General features: G+C 34.1%; 4 protein-coding genes across 5 annotated transcripts; 3 read left to right on the top strand and 1 right to left on the bottom strand.

Moving 5' to 3' along the window:
* The first annotated feature begins 3,899 nt into the window (after window positions 1–3,899).
* On the top strand, window positions 3,900–10,389 carry LOC107937845 (serine/threonine-protein kinase STY17). Of its 2 annotated transcripts, XM_016870834.2 has the most exons (16): window positions 3,900–4,299; window positions 4,699–4,813; window positions 4,994–5,091; window positions 5,223–5,327; window positions 5,530–5,584; window positions 6,080–6,190; window positions 6,274–6,324; window positions 6,792–6,967; window positions 7,059–7,166; window positions 8,293–8,366; window positions 8,759–8,934; window positions 9,095–9,190; window positions 9,505–9,585; window positions 9,727–9,780; window positions 9,874–10,008; window positions 10,081–10,389. In XM_016870834.2, the coding sequence occupies exons 1-16, from the start codon at window positions 4,100–4,102 to the stop codon at window positions 10,159–10,161; spliced, it is 1,716 nt and encodes a 571-aa protein (XP_016726323.1). In that variant the 5' UTR covers window positions 3,900–4,099; the 3' UTR covers window positions 10,162–10,389. The 2 variants fall into 2 exon arrangements, with proteins under 2 accessions (XP_016726323.1, XP_016726324.1); XM_016870835.2 differs by lacking the exon at window positions 7,059–7,166 and having other exon boundaries at window positions 3,914–4,299.
* Window positions 10,233–12,452, bottom strand: LOC107937846 (protein IQ-DOMAIN 20). Its single transcript, XM_016870836.2, has 2 exons — window positions 10,874–12,452; window positions 10,233–10,794 (listed from the first exon to the last, which is right to left on the bottom strand). The coding sequence occupies exons 1-2, from the start codon at window positions 11,105–11,107 to the stop codon at window positions 10,627–10,629; spliced, it is 402 nt and encodes a 133-aa protein (XP_016726325.1). The 5' UTR covers window positions 11,108–12,452; the 3' UTR covers window positions 10,233–10,626.
* Window positions 12,453–12,700: 248 nt separating this feature from the next.
* On the top strand, window positions 12,701–15,827 carry LOC107937792 (thiol-disulfide oxidoreductase LTO1). Its single transcript, XM_016870769.2, has 7 exons — window positions 12,701–13,010; window positions 13,105–13,399; window positions 13,649–13,905; window positions 13,991–14,103; window positions 14,244–14,391; window positions 15,231–15,368; window positions 15,507–15,827. The coding sequence occupies exons 1-7, from the start codon at window positions 12,906–12,908 to the stop codon at window positions 15,570–15,572; spliced, it is 1,122 nt and encodes a 373-aa protein (XP_016726258.1). The 5' UTR covers window positions 12,701–12,905; the 3' UTR covers window positions 15,573–15,827.
* A 2,364-nt stretch (window positions 15,828–18,191) lies between these two features.
* LOC121215262 (protein GDAP2 homolog) lies at window positions 18,192–19,490 on the top strand. Its single transcript, XM_041089505.1, has 3 exons — window positions 18,192–18,381; window positions 18,459–18,723; window positions 18,864–19,490. The coding sequence occupies exons 1-3, from the start codon at window positions 18,267–18,269 to the stop codon at window positions 19,099–19,101; spliced, it is 618 nt and encodes a 205-aa protein (XP_040945439.1). The 5' UTR covers window positions 18,192–18,266; the 3' UTR covers window positions 19,102–19,490.
* The last annotated feature ends 2,814 nt before the right edge of the window (window positions 19,491–22,304 follow it).

Below are 22,304 nucleotides of genomic sequence, written 5' to 3'. Positions count from 1 at the left end.
AGGCACTTTCTCTCTTCTTTATTATTATTTTGGTCTGATTGAGCCGTGCCAATATCTTAGTGCTCTTTCATATATGTCCAAGCTTTTTATATGCTTTGTAAAAAAGCCACCATATCATGCCACCACAAAGGTTTGTTCTTTGTTCTCCTGCATTATCAACTACATAACCCCGTTATATATATATTAAGCTTATGATATAAACTAGTTGTATTATTTACATCATATATATATGTTCTTACCATGCATTGGGGTTCTTTTTATTAGTGTGTATGTAGAGATAGAAAAGTAGGTTTTTTTTCGTCTGTCAATTTCCTTCAATCGTGAAAAGTTACAAAATAGTTACTCAATCATCTTAAATTTTTTGATATTTTCATGATAATAAAAAAAAAGACAAAATTATATAGTTGCGTGACCAAACAAAGGAAAAGCCATAGGATGACCTATATTGTGTCGAGATAAAATTTTAAAATTTTGGAGGGATGAATTAAATTGCATCATGAATTAAATAATTTAAATTATTTAATATTTGAGAGGAGTTGAAAAAATAAATTTCCGATTTTAACGAAGGAGGCTAAGGTCTCTCCCGGTCGCCTTGACTAAGCCCCTATAACCCACCAAACCGACAAAATTATTATTAGTTGCCATCATCAGTAAAACTTCAAGTCCTATGTCACTTACGATTATATGTATATAAAGAAAGGACTTTGCAAGTACTGTTTTAGTTGCAAGCCAACGGAGTTGTTAAGAGACCTTAGATACCTAACATACATACATACATACACACACAAGAGCTAGGGTTTAGAAGAGCTATATCCCGTAACAATGCTTCTTAAATCATTCATACATACAAACATACATATATATATATATATGAATGTTGGGCAGCCAATGCTATGAAGGGTGAAGTTTTGATCGACGATAAACCTTTTGCTAATGTGCAGAGAAGACGAGAAAGTAAAATCGGAAATTACTACGTATACCGAATCGTATTAGAAAATAGGAATAGATGGGTGAAAATATTATGGAGGTCCTTATTATATTATATTTTGTCTATTTTATTTAAAAATGTGTAAATTAGTCCCTATACAATAGATGAAAAGGTAGAGAGATTTTTTCTGTTAAAAATTTTATCAATTTCTTTTGTTAAAAATTGGTATGAAAAACAAAAAAACTAAATGATGACATGTTGTATATCATATATACCTCATGCTAATGTATAGGGATCAATATTTAACGGTAGAAGTGGACCAATTTATTCTTTAATTTAACATAGACTAATTTACTTATTTTTTAAATAAAATAAACAAAGTTAATATTACTTTTACCACCCTACATGGATGTTATTTTTGGAGATTAAAAAACATTGTTTTGATAGTGACTACTCGCTTAGGTAAAAAAGGGAAATAGTAGGTTTTTCACATGGGCGAATAGTTTTCGCATTTATGATCTCATCTATACTCATTTAATATTATTTATGTAAAATTTATGTACGTTAAATTATATTTCAAGCCCTTCAACTTTTTGTATATTTTAGAATTTAATCTCTGTACGTTTTATATTTTAAAATATAAATTTAATTGTTAATATTATTAAAAATCTTCAGTTAAATTCGAATTTATTATAATGTCAATTCGTTGTTACATGACTAGCAAATTTAACAAAAGAATGTTAAAGAATTGTATCTGAATTTTTAAATCCAGAAAGTAGAGAAATTGGACTGAAGTCCAAATGCACAAATAATATAAGGGCTTCAAGCATATTTTAACCTTTATATATTTACCTCGATTTTAATTCTTCGAAATTTTCCAACTGCCTAAACGAATTGCCGGCCGTTTGGTTGGTAAGTTTTGGTCAATTTTTGCTATTAGTCCTTATGCTTTTTCCAATTTTAAAATTTTAATCTTGACCTAAATGGTAGCAATTAAAGTCATTAATGCCATGTCAACTTATTATTTCCACATAATATTCGCAAAAACTATGTTACGTGAATTAATTGATTTCACTGCTAGCATTTGAGTCTATGTTGAAATTTCATTATTTAAAAAGTACAACACTAAAAATGATCAAATCAATGAACAAAGCTTGAATCTACAACATACACATAGTATGAGACAAATAGTAGAATTTCAATATTGACCTAATGAATTTAGTTTTTATGGGATAAGATTGAAATTTTGAAATTGAAAAAGTATTGAGACTAAAATTGACTAAATTAGAGTACAAATGCTAAATTTGTAACTTGCGCATAGTAAAGGGACTAATAACAAAATTTGACCATAAGTATTCCTACATCTATTGTGGATCGGTGATGGGCTGGCTCAAAGACAAATATTTCTTTGCTACAAGTCTTGTTATATCATAGTGTATAAGCCCAAAAATTAAGTGATAAAGCTGGTATAAATGGATTAGCCCAAGAGTAAAAGATAGACATAAGTTGTAGTGAAATTTGACTATAAAAGTTGTCACGGAGGCCATTTTACTAGGAGTTTGATTGAATTTTAATTTTTACTTAAAAATGAGTAAAATAGTCTTTTAGATTGATGAAAAAATTGGTTTTTTATTAAAAATTTCATCTATTTTTGTTGTTAAAAATTGGTCCTTATACGTTATCAAGAGGTACATGTAGCACGCCTCGTGTAACTGTTTGTTTATTCTATTAGTCACACTAGTTTTAAACAGTAGAAGTGGATGAAAGTTTTAACAAAAATGACTAGTTTTCTCTTTTATCTAATGTATAGAGACTAATTTGCTCATTTTTTTAGTAAAAGAGATAAAATGTAATCTAACTTCTAATAAAAAAACCTCCGTAGTATATTTTTTGAAGTTTGACAAATTCCCAACAAGGTCAACAATAGTACCTAGCAAAGAATCAGAAAGTAGGAACAAGGTGTAAACGATACGAACATCTTTGCCAAGCAATGGCATAAACTTCAAAAGATCAACGATAAACAACGGTTATGTCTTATACATCTTCTTGCACCCCAATGCAATTGAGATTATTGCAACATCACAAAGGCATTTTCACTTTGAGGGCAAAAACTAATCCTTTACTCTCACCTCACTCAATGATTCTTAAACATTATTCCGTCATTGACTTAAGCATCGAAAAGTGTTTCGAAGCATTACCTCCAACACCTCATAGTTATCCCTTTATTTTGCAAACTCTCTATTATTCTTCTACCTAAACTTCTCTCAACCCAATATTAAACTAAATGTGTAAGGACTAAGCATGATAAAATTGCAGAACATAAACTAAATTTACAACTTTATACAGAGTATATGACTAATACTATAATTGCTAATTTAATTATAGTTTAGGTCATGCTTGAAAATTTTAAAATTTGAAAAAGAAAAGGACTGAAATTGACCAAATCAAAAAGTACAAGGATCATATTTGATCAGTATTAGGATTAAATCCACAACTTGCGCATAATATAATGACTAATTGTAGAATTTGATCTAGCAACTAAATCTTTCCATCAATCTAGCTATTAGTTTGGGCATTAAATGTCGGCTCAAATATGGTGTGGAGCATATAAAAGCACACGGGTCACATTATAAACATGTATGTACATACAATATGAATAGTTTGAATCTAACGTGTTAAAAAATAAATAGCTCTCATAATTTTATTGACACTATCAATTTTTTTAATACGTTAGATCTAGATTATACATGTAATAGGTACACACTTATTTACAATTTGATTATTATGTTTTAAATATTCAATAGATAGGTTGGATTGATGCAATAAAACATTTTAAAATTTAAGGATTAATTTAGAATCTAATTAATAGTATAGGAAGGATAGGTGCAATTAACCCAAAACCTTAAATTGGTCGGTATTGATTATGAGTTTTAAAAAGGAATATTAATTAATTAATTAATTAATTATATTTGATGGTTGGAGCTTTTGTCTCGTCACTCTCCTTTTTCGTGTTGCTCTCCGAATTTTCTCAATTGGATCAAATATAATAATAAATTTAGCCCGTTTCTTTTTCAGTTTCGTTTTCTAGTGTCTTTAAATGAATCTTTGAGTGCTCGATTTTGCTGTGAATCTGTTTTGGTTAGTGTATAGTGGTTGTTGCGAGACTCTCCAATGGCGATTGAAGAGGACACTGAGAGCTGCGGGAGTAGAGCCGTGGACTCGCTGGTCCATGTGAATTCTCGACATCACAGGCAAAAGCTGGACGTTTACAACGAGGTGCTTAAGCGTATCCAGGAGTCTAATTATGAAGAAGCTAATCTGCCTGGCTTCGATGATCAGCTATGGCTTCATTTCAATCGACTCCCTGCTCGGTACTAACTCTAATCCTAGATTTCTGCTTTTCCTCGATTCTGCAGCTTTTTCATTTTAAAATTCGTATAACGATTGTTTTTGTTGTTGTCTTGCTGATGATTTGGAAGTGTTGCTTAGATATAAGATTCATGAATCTTACTATGATCCTTTTCCTTTCCTTTTAAAGAATTCGTTTTGTCGTTAACAAACGAGAAAGGAAAAAAAAAAAGAGTTCATATCAAATAAGAGAAACAGCCTTGTTTGTCTCTTTTCATCTTTTTCATTATCCTTCCACGTTTGTATAGTTAATGAAGTTGGAAATTATTGGTGCTTTTTTCCTGAATAGTTTAATACTTGACCTTATACCAAATTATGAGTTGTTCTGTTCCATGTTTTGAGATTTCTGTTACTTTTGATAGATACGCATTAGATGTGAATGTGGAGCGGGCAGAAGATGTGCTTACACATAAAAGATTATTGCATCTGGCAGAGGACCCTGCTAATCTTCCTGTTTTTGATGTTCGCATCGTGCAGGTGTACATTTCTGCTTCTTCTATTGTTTATACCTTAATAATAAGGGTTTCTATTTGATGTTTCTCTTTGACTATGGTATACCTCATTATCCTTTTCAAAATCCTGGAGATTGAATGTAGCTTAGCTTTGACAATTAGTATTAACTGATATAATTTTATTAAATTCTGGTATCTTCTATAGGTTTATCCTGTTTCTGCCTCAAATTCTGTTGACTCTGTTCATTCTGATTCTTCTGTAAAAGCAGATGCAGAAAGTGCTTATCATTTAAATAGACAGGGGTAAGGCTCATTGTAGTTAAAGTTATTATTTCCATTGATTTTTTTTGGGCTCTTCTTCCTTCTAGACCCAAACATAACTATGCTTTTTTCTTTATTGGTGTGCTTGCTGTTCCTTTTCTGTCTTTCTTCAGCATCCACCCACCACCTACCTTTGGTTCATCACCTAATCTTGAAGCTTTTTATCTTCAAGCAAGTGAAGATAGAGACAGTGCTGTGAATTCAACATCAGGCCTCCGGTAAGGATTTTGATAAATTGTGCAGAGTCTCTTTTAAGTTTTGTACTACACAGTGGCTTATCTTTCTCTTCTGGTTATTATTTGTCACTGGAGCCCTTAGCTATTTTGCTTGCATTTTATCTTTAACTAATCTGCTGCTTTTTGTTAATGGTTGCATAACTTGATTTTACATAAATAATATTCTCTAACCGGAATCTTGTAGGCCTATGCATGAGATCACCTTTTCTACAGTTGACAAGCCAAAACTCCTTAGTCAGGTAGTTGATGCTTCCTCTTCTCCTGTCGTGGTGATGTGGGCCATTGTGTGTTCTCATAAATTTCTGAAAGATATTGGCATCCTCTTTCTGTTGCCTAACATGAAACATGCTGTAGTTTCATTGCTTATCTAACACAGCAGCATTGGCATTTTTAATCAGAGTTTCACATAGAAAGTAAAGATAAAATTTTAACACTTCATTTACTGATGATTGAAATAGATTCCACGGATACAGTTCTTTATGTTTGCACTAGCTTTTGTTCAATGGAAATTCTAATCTGTTGATTTACTGCCTCTGCATCATCATAGGTGAAAGAAACACAAAATGCACTGGTACAATGGATGCCATGGATACAGCTCTTTATGTTTGCACTAGCCTTTATGATGTCATATTATGTTTTACTATGTTCTTCTTGCTGGAAGATCCCATTTGGTACACTTTTTGTTGAAACTTTCTCTTGTGATGAATGATAGATATTGATGATTATTTTTTCAGTTGACTTCTTTACTTGCGGAGCTTGGATTGAACATTCAGGAAGCTCATGCTTTTTCCACTGTTGATGGGTACTCTTTGGATGTTTTTGTTGTTGATGGTTGGCCTTTTGAGGTATGCTCTTATATTTGTGAACACTGGATCAAATGCTTGTTGCTAAGTCTGGAAAAGCAATGTTTCACTCATTAATCTTTTAGGAAACCAAGGAGCTCAAAGATGCACTGGAGAAGGAAATTTTAAAGTCTCAGGTACCATTTCCTCCATGTTACTCATGTTTCACTACTTCAATTGTGATGGCCGTGAATGACCTCATATATATCTTTTGCCATTAGTGCTGAATCAAGCCTTGTCACTGCTATTAGTGCTGCAGATGATGCCAAATATGGCTAGTGATCTTCCTTTTTGTTGGCATAGACTTTCATTATATATATATCCAAATTGAAGCTTTGACACTTAATTCTTCTTAGTTAAAATAGGTTATATGCTAAATATAACTTATCAGAAGGTGAAAGGTCAATTTTGGTTTCCACTTTTCAGCTTTAGAGTTCTTAGTTTTCTAGTGCTTGTCCTCCAAACAGATGCATACTGACTGCTTTTCAGTAGATGAACCCAACTCCCTATACTTGATGATGACTTGTAAGACCATGGTAGCAATCATGTTGATTATGGATTGCTATAGCCTATTTATTCTTCTGCTTCCTATAATTGGCTGCAGGAGCAATCTTGTGTGAGAAAGAGTTCAATATCTGCTATGACCGGGCTTGTCAAAGAAGAGGCTGTTTCTTTGCCCAATTGTGTTGAAATCCCGACCGATGGAACTGATGTATGGGAAATTGATTCCAGGCAGCTCAAAATTGAACACAAGATTGCATCTGGGTCCTATGGTGATCTGTAAGTTTTGTCAGCTTCAAGCAGGCTTTTTTCTCCTTTGACATAAGGGAGAGTACTGATTCTAACTCATAATCTCAATTAACATCTTCAGATACAGAGGCACTTATTATAGTCAAGAAGTGGCTATTAAAGTCCTCAAGCCTGAGCGGGTTACAGGAGAATTGCTGAGAGAGTTTTCTCAGGAAGTTTTTATTATGAGGTTCGTTGGAGTGCTGGTACATGCTAATTATTTTGAAGGGAACCAGTTGCTTCTTCTGATAAGCATTCTCAATGTGTCCTGTAGTTAGATGTTTCACAATGCAAATTCAAGCCAAATCCTATAAACTCTTAATAAAAAATTATCGGATTCTCTCGTGTTTCTCCAAGCAATTCCAATTGCTGCTCTTCTTTTCTGTCTTCCCTATCATCTTTCTATTTTCTGGAATTATCTGTTCGCGTGCATCAGTGTATCAGAGCCAGGTTCTTGGATTACCAGCAGTTTCCCTGGGTTACCAGAATCTTTTGATACACTAGACCAAGTGGCTGGTTTCTTATGTGTCTCAGATGATTCCATTTCTACCAGATAGGTAGGCTTCTTACCAACACCACCTAGATTTTAAGCAGCATCTGCTCAATCATTTTGCCCAGTTCTGTTCGTAATTTTTCCTGACCAATGCCCATCTCTGCATGGAATTGGGTACACAACTAGTCCAGTGCACTGCCCGATCTCGGTTGAAACGTTTTGCTAAACGCCTCTCTAAGTTCTAAGTATTATGGTGAATTTTCAATGAATAAAATGCTGGGGAATATTGGGCGCGTGGTACTTAAAAACAGAAAGAAGATAACTACAGTTGCTGCTTATTTTTGAAAATAGGAGAGTTAGCACTGAATGGAGGGTTAGAATGTTTGAGGGACATAGCTCTGAAACAGGCCACCTTTTAGCTTGTAGTCTGCATATCATCTATTTTCCATGCACATTGCTGTTTCAGTTCTCTTGAAAAGCACTTGGTATTACACCAATTTTGGTTTGATTGGTAGTTGTAATGAAGTCTGAACTCCATCATTTTCCTATAGCCTCCTGTAGAACTAAATGATACCATGTGTCCATATGTATACTGGTGTTTATATTGGGGGTGACTATTACGAGATAAGCTGTGGCAGATCTCATTAGAATATCTCACAGTTCCTCACATATTATAGTTGAATTTAATAACTTCTCTAGTTATTGAATGCATTAATATTCTAATCATTGTATTGGTTCCTAGGAGGCTGAGACATATTGGTAGTTATCTGCAATGCTGACTCACATGCAGTGGAATTTCAACCTTTTTTTTTCCTGTTTGTAGGAAAATTCGGCATAAGAATGTTGTTCAATTCATAGGTGCATGTACAAGAGCTCCAAATCCCTGCATTGTAACTGGTATAATCTAAAGAAGTTTTCTAGCTATGATTTATCATCCTCTACAAATTTTTTTCCTTCAGCGCATAAAATTTTGAAACTTTTGCTTCTAAAATGGTGCTGTTAAGTGTTGCTGTTTTTCATCTTTACCAGATATTATCTATAATTATGTTGCTAGAAGGGAACAATTCTGGCTTTGGAGTGCAAACTGAGAGATTGACACAAAACCTACCATTACAAATTTAGTGTCTGAATTCCCCTCTGTATACCAAAATTTAAAAATTCTGATGCGTATGCCTTTTTATCCCTTTAATTCTATGATGATACACTCTGTGACTTTATCAAAATAGAAACATTTTTTTTTTCATTTTATAGATAGCCAGTTTTTGATAGTGATATTTGTGCTTTATCAGAATTCATGGCCAGAGGTAGCTTATATGACTATTTGCATCAGCAAAGGGGAGTTTTTAAGTTGCCATCTCTACTCAAAGTAGCCCTTGATGTTTCCAAAGGAATTAACTATTTGCATCAAAACAACATTATCCACAGGGACCTGAAAACTGCCAATCTTTTGATGGATGAAAATCAAGTAAGATACTTTGTTAATCAAGTCATTGATTAATTAATTTTCTATTAAAAGCTATAGTTTTGTTTTTTTCCTTATGAATTTCGACTGGGATTATGTTATGCTGTAAATTCTATAATAGATTGTGATTTTTGTCCTAAAATTATTGGTCTGTCCTTTACAGGTTGTTAAAGTTGCCGATTTTGGAGTTGCCAGAGTGCAAGCTCAATCAGGAGTAATGACAGCAGAAACTGGAACATACCGATGGATGGCTCCTGAGGTATGCATTTTTCTTAGACATTTTGTTTCTACTTTGTGTTCTTTACATGATAGTAGTTTAGCTACTCCCCATGATTTTGTAATTCACTTTGCTATCTTATGTTCATGATCATAAAACACGTGTTATGGTGTTCGAACTAATTCCCATGTCAGGACCATGTAATTTTACCCCATTATATTCCAGATGATTAATCTCTTTTTGTTATTTGATCCGCCACCTTGTACTGTAGACTTATCACTTGACGCAAACAAGAATTTGAATTCTAGAAAGGGGCTCTAATCTAATATTACATTCCTCAATCTTAATTAATGTAGGTTATTGAGCACAAACCATATGATCACAAGGCAGATGTTTTTAGCTTTGGAATAGCACTCTGGGAGCTACTGACAGGAGAAGTAAGTCATTATTTTATGAGGAAGAATTTTGGTTTTTGATTGTGCATACTTGTCTATGGCAAACTTTCTTTCATCTACAAATACGATAATTTGAGATTTGATATCTTTATGACTGATTTATTCTTACATTGCAACTGCTAGATTCCATATTCTCTCTTGACTCCATTACAAGCAGCAGTTGGTGTGGTGCAAAAGGTACTTATATTTTTGTATAAATATGAAAATACGGAAATTTCGTTCTGTTTTAATGAGGATATTTTGCTTATAACAATCTAATGGTTTTTTCAGAGTCTACGTCCTACAATCCCAAAGAATACACACCCAAGACTAGGAGAACTGCTTGAGAGATGCTGGCAACAGGACCCAACTCAAAGGCCTAACTTCTCTGAAATTATAGAAATCCTTCAGCAAATAGTTAAAGAGGTACAGTATTCATATGGCTTGCTTTTTGTTTTATCTCATTAAACAATTCTAAGCATGGTACTATTGAAACAGGTTGCAGATAAGGGGGAAGATCGCCACATGAGCAAGTCATCTGGCGGCTTTTTCTCATCTATGTTGAAGGGACACCATTAACTCCAATAGTAAAGAGGATTCTGTGAACTACATGTATGATTGTTTGAATACATGGTCCGTATTTCATCATATTATATATAGCAATGATGAACTATTCAGTACAGTGATGTGCATGTGGGGAGTGATTCAGTTTTTAGCAGTATTTAAGTTACAATTGCTCTCTTTGGTTCCTAATTTTCTTTTTTCTGTAAGCTGTTATGTGAAAACCCTAATACTTTGACTTTTTTATTTGTTCTGTTTTTGCAATCTGTAACATGGATCCTCTAAAAAGTTCTGTTCATCATGATCAGATTCCTGGATCATGACTCGAAATTTTTCTTGTTGCTTACAATCTTGTGAAAAGAGTACACGTATCGTTGTTGTATTGGAAACTTTGCGAAAGAAAAGGTTATGACCTAAAACTATAGCAAACAGTGTTCATTGTCGGTAGAAAATGAAGGTTACACTGGCTAGGTGCATCTGCGTTCACTCACTGTACCTGCCCAGGAGTTGGCGGGCGCGAACCTTGACCTGTAACCTGACAAGTGCATGCATGCAATTCATTGCTATTTGTACTTGTTTCCTTACATACGCCCCTCGGGCCACTGCTTGCAGCTTAACCAGGCTTCTCAATGCTCTATATGCTCGTCTTGCCTGTTCATCATTAGAGAACACGAAATGGTTAGTTTACATCTAAAGTGTTTGAAAAAGAAATATAAGTTATTGTAGTTACAAGATGACCCCTGAAAACTGATTGGATCTTAATTGCTGCAATATCCTCTCTGGTTAAATTTTTTGTCTGAAATGATGATCTCGATGAAGGTGAAATATTGGGGAAGTATCTAACTTCTTTGATCATTGACTGCTGGCTGAGATTTTCGCTATGAGGAATGACGATATCTCTTTGGTGGGATGATTTGATGAACTTCTTTCTAACTGTGTTGAACCAGTTTCTAGCAGTGCCCATCTTTCCAATGTCTGTTGGTTTTTTTTTTTCTATGTTTTCCGATCTGATATGATGTCTTCACCTTCGCAGGACCAAGAAGGGATCGCTTTTAAAGGAAGGAGTTGTGCCGTGCGCACCATATTTTGTGAGAGTATAGTATAGTTTTAATCTTTCTTGTCAAATAATGCTTGTCAGACTGAGAACGTGGCACGATGGATATATTATTTATCCATCCCCACCACTGTGTGCAGGTTTGAAGCATTCTACCACCGGCTAGCACAATCCCAACCAACCTTTAGGCTTTAGCTAGCTTCAGGGGTTTTGGATAATTTTGTGTTGGATTAATTTGAGTAATTCATGTTGGATTGTTTTAGGTTCAGGTATTTTGGGTTTGATGATTCTCTTTTTAGGATTTCATCATTGTAGTTTTGGGTCATTTTAAGTTCCAATTACTTCAAGTTCAAGTCACTTCGGGTGACTTGTTTAGCCATTTCATGTTCGGTTTAGTTGCATTTGGGCCAATTTGGGCTTGAGTTGACGGGTTTAATTAGTTTACTTTTTATGATCATATTAGATTGGATCAAATTTAGATTGACTAGATCGAGTTTTAAGGACCAAGACGGAATTTATATGTTTAGCTAGCTTCAATGCACTGATTAATGGATATTATGATGATAACAATCATCCGATGATTGGTTGAAGGATGATAAATTTTGTGCTTACAATAGCTAAAAGATCGGTGGCTGGCATTAGAGACCTTTTCCCAAGTAGCCAACTTTGCATCGACAGGCAATTCTCAAACTTCAAAGGGACCATGGAAAAAAGGGAAGGAGGGGGGGTGTTTTATAAGAAAAGGTTTCAGTTCATTTGCAGAGCAGATAATAATAGTTCTTTGTCAGTCCTGAAAGGATAAACAAATTTTTTAGAATTAAAACATAGCTAAGTGCAACTCTAAATTGCCAAAGCTCCATTCAATCAATGCTCTGTCACCGACATTATACAAGTGCCTACGAACAGTAAGCAACCTTAGACTAGAAATAAAGCTAGCTACTACCTTTGCGACACCGGGTTGATGTCCCGGTTTTGCTTGAAAGAGGGTTACTTTAGAGATAAATTAGCTGAAGAAGAAATTAAGGTAATTACTTGAGAGAGATAAATTAATTGCAGAGGACCAAAACAAGCTAAGAAGAAAGGTGGAAGTCAATGCTTTAATGTATGGAATTTTATGACACAAGGACTCGAATCTTTCAGATTCAATCAATCAGACCCCAGACTTGATTAAAGTTAATTTGATTAAACTCAAATTGGCTCGAGATCGAAATAACGACCATAATATAAAAAAGTTCTTAACTGTAATGATCTAATTTGAGCTTCAATTCCAAATATCTAAATCTAAAACAATTCAAATATAAAATAATCTTAAACCAAAATAAGTAAACAATTGTAAAATTCAAATTTAGCTAATTCAAAATCCATTCGAATTTAATAAATTGTTGTAGACTCTTATGTGGATGAAGTGGCTAAGCCCCAATCTAGCTTGACGTTTGTCATTTATTACGGCCAGGGTATACTTTTTTTGGGTAAATTCATTCACTCAGCTCATAATAGTGAGCCCAATGAACCAATATGGGCTTTTTGAAGGTAAAATTGTCCCCATTTCTCTTCAACCTTTTTGAGCTTTCGACAACTAGCGATAGCATCACGACTTACCCGAGTGTGGCTGATATCTCCGAACTTGACTCAGATTTTTTATTCTTTTAAGAAATGGACTCTTGAATTGAGCTTGTTACTTCTTTGTACAATCTGGGTATTAAAGAAAATGGCCAGTTTCATTGGTTTATCAGCTTCTCAAAGTCAATTCTTGTATCGCTGCTCTCTCCCTATCTCTTCTCCTGCCTTCATTTCATCTTCCGTTCATTTAAAAGTACATTTCTTTTCCCCCATTGCTCTCTTTCTCTCTTTCCTTGTTTGATTCTAATCATTACTAATTCTGGGTTTTTTTTTTGGTGTTTTTGAAGAAGCAAGCGCCGGTTCGGAGATTGCTTGTGCTTCCTATTAAGTGTTCATCTTCAGGGCCGAGTCAAGATACTGAGTCAGAAGCTGAAACGATGTCAGTTCCATCTTCTTCTTCTTTTTCTAGTTCATTGGCTTCGAGCAATTCCACGTATAATTGGCATGCTGGGATTGGTGCCGTTGGGATTATTGAAACTGCTTACTTGACTTACCTCAAGCTCTCCGGTTCCGATGCCTTTTGCCCTCTTGGTGGTGGTAGTTGTGGTGATGTCCTCAACAGTGATTACGCCTTCATTTTTGGTATTTAATTTCTTCTTTTTTTTGAAGATTTATTTATTTATCTATATATAAAGTTGTTGGCTTGAATGTGGAAACGAACCTGTATTCGTAATTTTCAATTGTGTTACTACATGCTTTAATTTCATAATCTTAGCCTAGGCATAAATTTTCAATTTGATTGTGGAAACCCCAAAAATGTTTTCTGAGGTAGCATGTTTGAAAGTGGATAATAATCGTAATAATAATTTTTTGTGCTTATGCATTTATCAGGTGTTTCTCTTCCATTACTTGGACTGATTGCTTATGGATTTGTTACGACACTCAGCTTGCAGTTGAGCGCGAAGAACTTACCTTTTGGGATCAACGAAACGACGGGTCACTTGCTATTGCTTGGGAGCACTACCTCCATGGCTACTGCCAGTGCATACTTTTTGTACATACTGAGTACAAAATTTGCTGGAACTTCTTGCTCCTACTGTCTAGTGTCGGCTTTATTATCGTTTAGTTTATTTTTCATTAGCCTAAAGGTCAGTATCAATTTGTTAGATGATATAGCTTTTTCCGGATTTATGCTTATGACCCGGTATACTTGGATTTTCCATTCTATTGTAGGATGTTGGGTTACAGGAGGTACAGAAAGTGGTGGGTTTACAAGTATGCATAGCAAGCTTGGTATTTGCCACATTAAGTACATCATACAGCAATTTACCATCTGCTCCTTCAAGGTGAGTGGATGTACATTGCTTATAGCATCTCTTTTGTTATTTGGATGAATATCTTTTTTTCAGCTGTCTTTTATCTTCAATTCTCTCTCTATAGATATGGCTGCTATACTTATTTCTCCATTTTATCTTTGCCTTCACAGCCAAGCTAATATTGATCTTCCATATTTTACAACTGAGATAACAAAGGAATCAAGTCCTTTTGCGCTTTCTCTTGCAAGGCATCTACATTCTATAGGAGCTAAGATGTATGGGGCTTTTTGGTGTTCTCACTGTCTAGAACAAAAAGAGGTGCCTTTTTTGCTTTTAGTTCTCTCTTAGCAGTTCTAACTTAACTGTAAGGTACCCTTCGAATTCTCTGATTAATACAGGGTTTTGCTAATTGTCAAGAAATAATGCACTTTGAGATACGTTCACCGATTATTATTTTCTCGTCAAAGCTCTAAGAATTCACTAAGGATTTGGCCAAAAAAGGGACCAGTGGATTTGCATTTGTAACAAATGCCAGGTTTCAGTGATGTTGTTGTGTTGTGACTTCCAAAATAAAAGTTCTAACAATGCACTTTAAGATACACTCATTGATTATTATTGTCATTTCTAATTTCTAAGAATTCACTAAGGATTTGGTCAAAAGAGAAAAGGGACCATAGGTGTTGCAGTTGTAACAAATGCTCGGTTTCAGTGATGTTGTGTTTTGACTTCCAAAAAGAAAGTGGTCTCTTTAAATGAATTAAGTAATGTGAAGTCAATGAGTATCTTTGGAATCCTTGTCCATTTTCATACTAACACCAAATTATTTGGTATGTCAGTCAAGAGCTGGATATGTTCAGCAATCCCCATAGGAATAACATTACTCTTTCGAGCATCTAGAACTTATAAGAATTGCTAGGTACCGCCTAATATTGGTTTCGCCATGATACTTGGCTTCTCATATTAGATTTGATTAGGAAGATGAGTCTAATGCTTTCTTTCTCTAAGAATAGCCGTGCTAAATATATATATATATAATCACCTACTTTTTGCACTGATCATCTGTTTCCCTTTACTTATTTTATGGGAATACTTGTGCCTTTGATTCTTTTGTAAGTATGACGTTCATCGGTATTGATTTCTCTTACCAATGCAAACAGATGTTTGGACGTGAGGCAGCAAAGTTGTTGGACTACATTGAATGCTTTCCTGATGGATATAAGACGGGAACAAAAATGATCAAGGCATGTGCAGATGCAAATTTAGAAGGATTCCCAACTTGGGTTATTAATGGTCAGGTGAGGAAGCCTTTCCCTTTCGTAATTCTCCTCATCTTTAGACCATATATGTTCATAATACAGGTATCTTTTGCTTAAATGTCGTATCAGAATAGTCTATATTCTCATATAACCATCTATGACTATACCATTTTCCAGGTTTTGAGTGGAGAGATGGAATTGGAAAAACTTGCCGAGGTATCCGGGTTCCAATTCAATGAATAAGTAGACTATAATCTACACTGGCATTTGTACAGCTTACAGAAGATTTGCTTGCCCTGGCTTAGATTTCAAAAGTTGGAAAGTCTGTTTCTCTCGGTCACGCGCATGTAGGATTCGATCTATATAACAAATGTAGGAAGCACAAAGGTATGAAAATGGTAGATATTTCAATCCCCTCTTATATAATCCATGTATGAAACCTTTGGTGTACTTTGAGAGGAGCTGTTACCTTAATTATGATTATTAAAATGTTACTTATTTGCTTGCCATGAATGGCTAAAATGCCAAATTTTCTTCTTGGTGTTATTGTGAACTAATTTCTAGGACATGGACCACATGGTCCCCACAAGGTCCCAACAGTTTGATATGAGATGTTTTGAATGTTGTTTAATCCATTTTCTTCAATTTGGTTATGGGACCTAGGTGGTTTTAGAAAGGATAAGAAAAAAAATCCTAGTAAAAGATCAATGAAACTGGCTTTTTTATTTGACAAAGACAAGACGACCAACTCTTTTAAATGTACTATTGCATGTTACAATGTAGTATTAGATCAACTAGAATGGAGTTTTGTTTTGGTGAGTGATGAATAAATTATTATTATTATTATTTGCAGCAATATATTAGGCTATTTTACTAATCTAACCCAAAAAAATTTGATATTTACAAAAATAACCTTGATTCAAAAACATTCACCAAAATGACCTGAAATAAACATTAAAATTGGGTTATGGAAAATAGATGGCTAGCACCATTTTTTTTATTAAAAATATAATTTTTGAGGTTTTAGACACTAGATAGTCGGCACCTTTTTATCTGATTAAAAAAATATTTTTTTGGGAAAGAGTTGCCCACGAACAAAAAGTCAAAATCACCCAACAAAAAAAATTGGGAATATTGCAACATAACCCCTCATTGTTTTCCATCTTTTTTATTTCTCAAGTTTAATTACATATTTTATATTTTAAAACAATATTGAATTACTTATCATGTTTTTTAATTATTATTGCATCACTCACATTGTTATTAAATTTAAAAACTAATTTAAAATATATTGAACTACATATTTTATAAAAAATATTACTCATTATTTTTTAAAATAAAAAACAATAATTTAACAATTTTTATTTGAATTATTATAAAAGATGAAAACCATTAAAGTATAGTTTAATCTTAAAAACAAAAATTAAAAAAAAATCTTGAAAATTCAAATATGATGAGAAAATTCAATCATGAAAATTTTAAATTTTATAAAATATGTAGTTCAATATATTTCAAATTAATTTTTAAATTTAATAAAAATGTGAGTGATGTAATAATAATTAAAAATCATGATAAGTAGTTCAATATTGTTTTAAAGTATAAAATATGTAATTAAACTTGGGAAATAAAAAAGATGGGAAAACAAGGAGAGGTTATGTTGCAATATTCCTAATTTTTTTGTTGGGTGATTTTGGCCTTTTGTTGGGGGCACCACTTTCCCCCCAAAAAATATTTTTTTAATCAAATAAAGGGGTGCCGGCCATCAGTGTGCCAGCACCCAATTTTTTTTTTTAAAAATACATGTTGCCGGCCATTTAATGTCTAAAACCCCAAAAATTATTTTTTAATAAAAAAAGTGGTGCCGGCCAATTTTCGATAACCCAATTTTACTATTCATTTTAGGTTATTTTGGTGAATGTTTTTGAATTAGAGTTACTTTTGTAAATATCAATTTTTTTGGGTTAAATTGGTAAAATAGCCAATATATTACATTGATGTTTGATTTTGTTTCAATCCTTAATCTTCTACTTTAAATTTAAAATCAAGTTTCTCAACCTTTTTCATGATAAATTAAGGAAGGAAAAATGTCAAATTGTGGTTTTAGTCCTTCTATTATGTTTAAATTCGAGATTTAATCCATATTTTGATCTTTTACTATTATAATGAAATTACTTAGTTTGATGTGGATTGTTTCTTAAAAAGTTTAATTATGAATTTCATCTTTTATGAAAGAAAATTGAGAAGATAATCATTTCATTTTAAAATGTTAGAATTTGATTCGTATTTTTTATAAAAATTGAAAATTTGGTCTAATTGTGTAATATTATTAAACTTTGTCGTTAAATCACTGACTGGAACATTAAAAATTAAGCAATTTATACACAAGGAATTAGTAAATTTTAATAGTTTAACAATTTATATACAATAAATTAACAAAAATTAACGGCTCATTTATAATTAAATTAATTTCTTAGTTTTCATAAAAAAATTAAAATAAAGAGATTAAATTTTCAATTTTTATAAAGTAGTGGGATGTAGTTCACAATTAAACCTGTTGAAAAAAATCCCTTTGAACTCATTATGCACATATGAACTTTTTGTATAGATACATTAATCATTTCATTAATTAATGGAATTAAAAAACACTTGAGGGATTAAATTATGTGAAACTAAAATACAAAAATAAATAAAAAACTTTAGCATACTAGAAGGACTAAAACATAATTTAAGCCGAAAAAGTCTTCAAAAGAAGGGACCCAGTCAAGCTCACGACCTTGGCTCCACAATGGAAGATGCTTTAGAATATTCCCCTTATTATTCAAACATAAAATGACAATTGACTTTATCCCTTGAAACCCCATCCAAAGTTTCCTCTATAAATATAATTTCAATCTTTATCCTTTAATAATTCAAATTTACTGCTTACACAGAATAACAATGGCATCTCAAATTTCAGAGTCCCATCTCCTTCACAAACTCGACATTTTCAAGATCCAAGGCAAAGATAAACGCGGCCACAAGATTCTTCGCATTACCGGAAAGTCCTTCCCCGGTAATGTTTTTATCATCTTTTATTGTAATTCGATTTCAATTAGGTTTCTGATTCTGATTACTCTTTTTTTTTATCAGCTCGGTTTTTGAGCGTTGATGTTTTGAAAGAGTATTTAGATGAGTATATATTTCCAAGGCTTTCAAAGAAGCCGTTTTCGGTGTTGTACATGCATACCGGAGTTCAAAGGACCGACAACTTTCCGGGAATCTCAGCCCTCCGATCAATCTATGATGCTATTCCGGTCACCGTCAAAGATAATCTCCAATCCGTTTATTTTCTGCACCCTGGCCTCCAGTCTCGGCTCTTCCTTGCCACTTTCGGCCGCCTTTTCTTTGGTGACGGGTAATATTAACATAATAATCCAATGGTCAAATTCTGGATTTAGTCCTTCTAACTATGTTGAAATTTAGGATTTAGTCTTTAATCCAATTGTTAAGTATTACGGATACGATTTTTTAACCATGGAATGCTATAATGGTTAGGTTGTACGGGAAATTGAGATACCTTAGCAGGGTGGATTACCTGTGGGAGCACATAAGGAGAAACGAGATTGAGGTCCCTGATTTCGTGTATGATCACGATGAAGATATGGAGTACCGTCCGATGATGATGGAGTACGGTTGGGATAGTGATGATCCTCACCCTAGGGTGTACGCCGCACCGGCAGTCGCGGTTGATTCACCTTCTGCTTCTATCTACTCCATGAGATGCATCTCATAGAGACAAATTGTAATTAATTATAAATTAGCAGGCATATGATATGATAAGCTCCTTTTTTTGCAACTTTAGTTCATTATTATTAGATTATTACATCAAACATAAGAATTTCGATATGATTCTGGCTAAACAACGCCGATACCAAAGATAGGGTTGAAGGAAGCATCGCGGTTCAATTTAATGGCATTTGCTATTGAGAAGATCTCACCATCGAAGCTCGAAGACGAACCTTCAAACATGAGATTGTTACCAACCTTCCATTGATGCCATTGCCAACAGAGAGATATGTAAATAGTAAAACATATCATATCGTATACTTTTTTTGTAAGAGATACAAATAGAGTTGAGTAAAATTCAATTCAAAAATTCGAAAAATGAGTTAATTTTAATAAGTCGAATTTGAGTCTATTTTGAATAATAGATTAGTATATATATCTATTTGGTCTATGTTAATTTAAAAATGAGTACATTAATCTTTCCTGTTGCACGGAAGCGTGTGAAAGAGTAAAATTATTGTACTGAAAAATCACACTAAGTTCAATTCCCAGGAAAGAGAGGTAGATCACGAAGATCACTTAAATACCAAGTCTTTCCTAGCCAGAATATCCCTCTATCGTAATTTAATAGCACAATAAATCACTACAATCACATTCACAAAATATGCAAAACAAATAATAAAGAACACCAGAATTTTAACGAGGTTCAGCAAATTTTGCCTACGTCCTCGGCACTACCAAATATATTTCACTCCAAAAATTACAAGTGAAATTTACAAATAGAGAGAGAGAATAATGCCTTAAGTAGAGAATGGCAATTATGGGATGAAGAAAGTAAGAAATGGTTAGACCTATTTATAGTTGAGGTTCAAGGATCAACTTGCAATGTCCCTATACAATTAGGGACCAAAATTGCAATTATCCCATGCCAACTTTTAACCCAACTTGCCAACCAATTTTACTTTCTACTTTCGGTGCCCACCCTTTTTGACTTTTCAAACAATGGGTGGGTTCCAATAATCTCCACCTTGAAGATTTGATTAGGATAATCTTATCTTCACACAATTCTTTCTGCCTTTGACAACAATACTTGATAGTGCCTTCTTCAACTGTTAAACTTGCAGGATATTAATCAAGTTCAAACAATGTTCGAACTTGGTTGATGTTACCACCTTGGTCATCATATCTGCGGGATTATCTGCAGTCTTGATCTTCTGAAGACAAATTTTCCCCTCTTCAATAATTTCCCGCACAAAATGGAATCGTACGTCGATATGTTTTGTACGTGCATGATAGACTTGATTCTTTGCTAAATGAATAGCACTTTGACTATCACAATACACGTTAATATGCTCCTGAACCAACCCCAAGGTTTTAGCCATACCTTGTAACCAAATAGCCTCCTTTACAGCCTCTGTTACAGCTATGTACTCGGCTTCTGTGGTTGACAATGCAACTGTAGACTGTAGTGTAGACTTCTAACTTATTGGTCTCCAGCAAGTGTAAACACATAACCAGTGGTTGATCTTCGCTTGTCCAAATCACCGGCATAGTCAGAATCAACGCACCCAATAACACCTTTACCAATGTATTATCCTGCTTGAACAGTAATCCAACATCCACGGTCTTCTGAATATACCGTAGAATCCATTTCACAGCTTGCCAATGTCCTTTTCCAAGATTATGCATATACCTGCTCACTATACTAACTGCCTGTGAAATGTCAGGTCTTGTACACACCATTGCATACATCAAGCTACCTACTGCATTAGAATACGGAACTTGCAACATGTATTCTCGTTCCGTATTCGTCGAAGGAGATAGTTGTGCAGAAAGCTTGAAATGAGAAGCCAACGGGGTACTTACAGGTTTGTCTGCTCGTTCATGCCAAACTGCTGTAGTACCTTTTTCAAATACTGCTTCTGAGACAAGCTAACTCTATCATGAGCTCTATCTCTCCATATTTCCATGCCGAGAATCTTTTTAGTTTCCTAGATCTTTATTCCTCGGATTGATTAGTTTCATCTTTCATCTCACTTTGCTCTTATCTATTAGCATATCATCAACATAAAAGCAAGTATATGAAAGTTCCTTCTTGTAGCTCTGAAATACACGCATGATCAAATTCTTCTTGTTACTTTCCTTTCATAACTGATCAATGTTGTACCTCCTCGAGATTACTTCAATCATAAAGCGACTTGTCAGTTGCAACCATTTTCTTTCCAGCAACTTGATCCTCTGCTGAGTCATATAGATTCTCTCCAAATCACGTGTAAAACGCGGTCTTCACATCAAGCTGAACTAGTTCAAGATCATATTGCACAACCAAGGCTAGCAAAATCCGAATAGACGAATGCTTCACAACTGGAGAAACACTTCATTGTAGTCTATTCCTTCTTTCTGAGCGTAACCTTTGCTACTAATCTAGCCTTGTATCGAATTTATTTTTATCAGGAAATCCTTCCTTCTTTACATATACCCATTTGCATCCAATTGCCTTCTTTCCCTTGGGTAGTGTCACCAACTCCCAGGTCTTATTTTTATGAAGAGACTGCATTTGTTCATTCATTGCTTGCTTCCACTTTACACCATCAGGGTTACTTATTACTTCTGTGTAAGTAGAAGGAACATCATCATCTGTAATTGGAAGTGCTTAGGCCACTATATCATCAAAGCGAGCAGGCTTACGAATCTCTCTTCTTGGCCTTCTATATGCAATTGAATCTTGTTGCTGTAGAGATTCTTGGGTAGGAACCCTTCATCAATTTGTCCTTCAATATTAGCTGGATCATCGTTAACCTTTTCAAGCCCACCTGCTGCGAAGTACTACCGGTTTGTCATCCTTTTGTGAATCCTTGTACTTCAACATGGTTGATTCATCAAAAGTCACATCTCTACTGAAAACAATCTTCCTTGTATCAGGACACCAGAGACGATATCTTTTACTCCATCAGTATACCCAAGAATAATGCTTCTTTGCTCTTGGGTCTAACTTAGATTCTTTTACATGAATATGCAGTGGAACCAAATACATCAAAGAATCAAATCATAGCAATTTACCAGCCAACTCCATAGGAGTTCCATTATTGCAGCTGATGAAACGGTAATTAGATGGCATGCAAGTAACGCTCAGCCCAAAATTTAATCCACAGGACAACATACATGAACTTCTCAGTAAGGATTCATGTGTCTGCACCCCACTTGCCAGTG

Source organism: Gossypium hirsutum, chromosome D03 (genome assembly GCF_007990345.1).
Source record: "Gossypium hirsutum isolate 1008001.06 chromosome D03, Gossypium_hirsutum_v2.1, whole genome shotgun sequence".
Taxonomy (NCBI): domain Eukaryota; kingdom Viridiplantae; phylum Streptophyta; class Magnoliopsida; order Malvales; family Malvaceae; genus Gossypium; species Gossypium hirsutum.
This window is presented reverse-complemented; position numbering and strand designations above follow the sequence as displayed.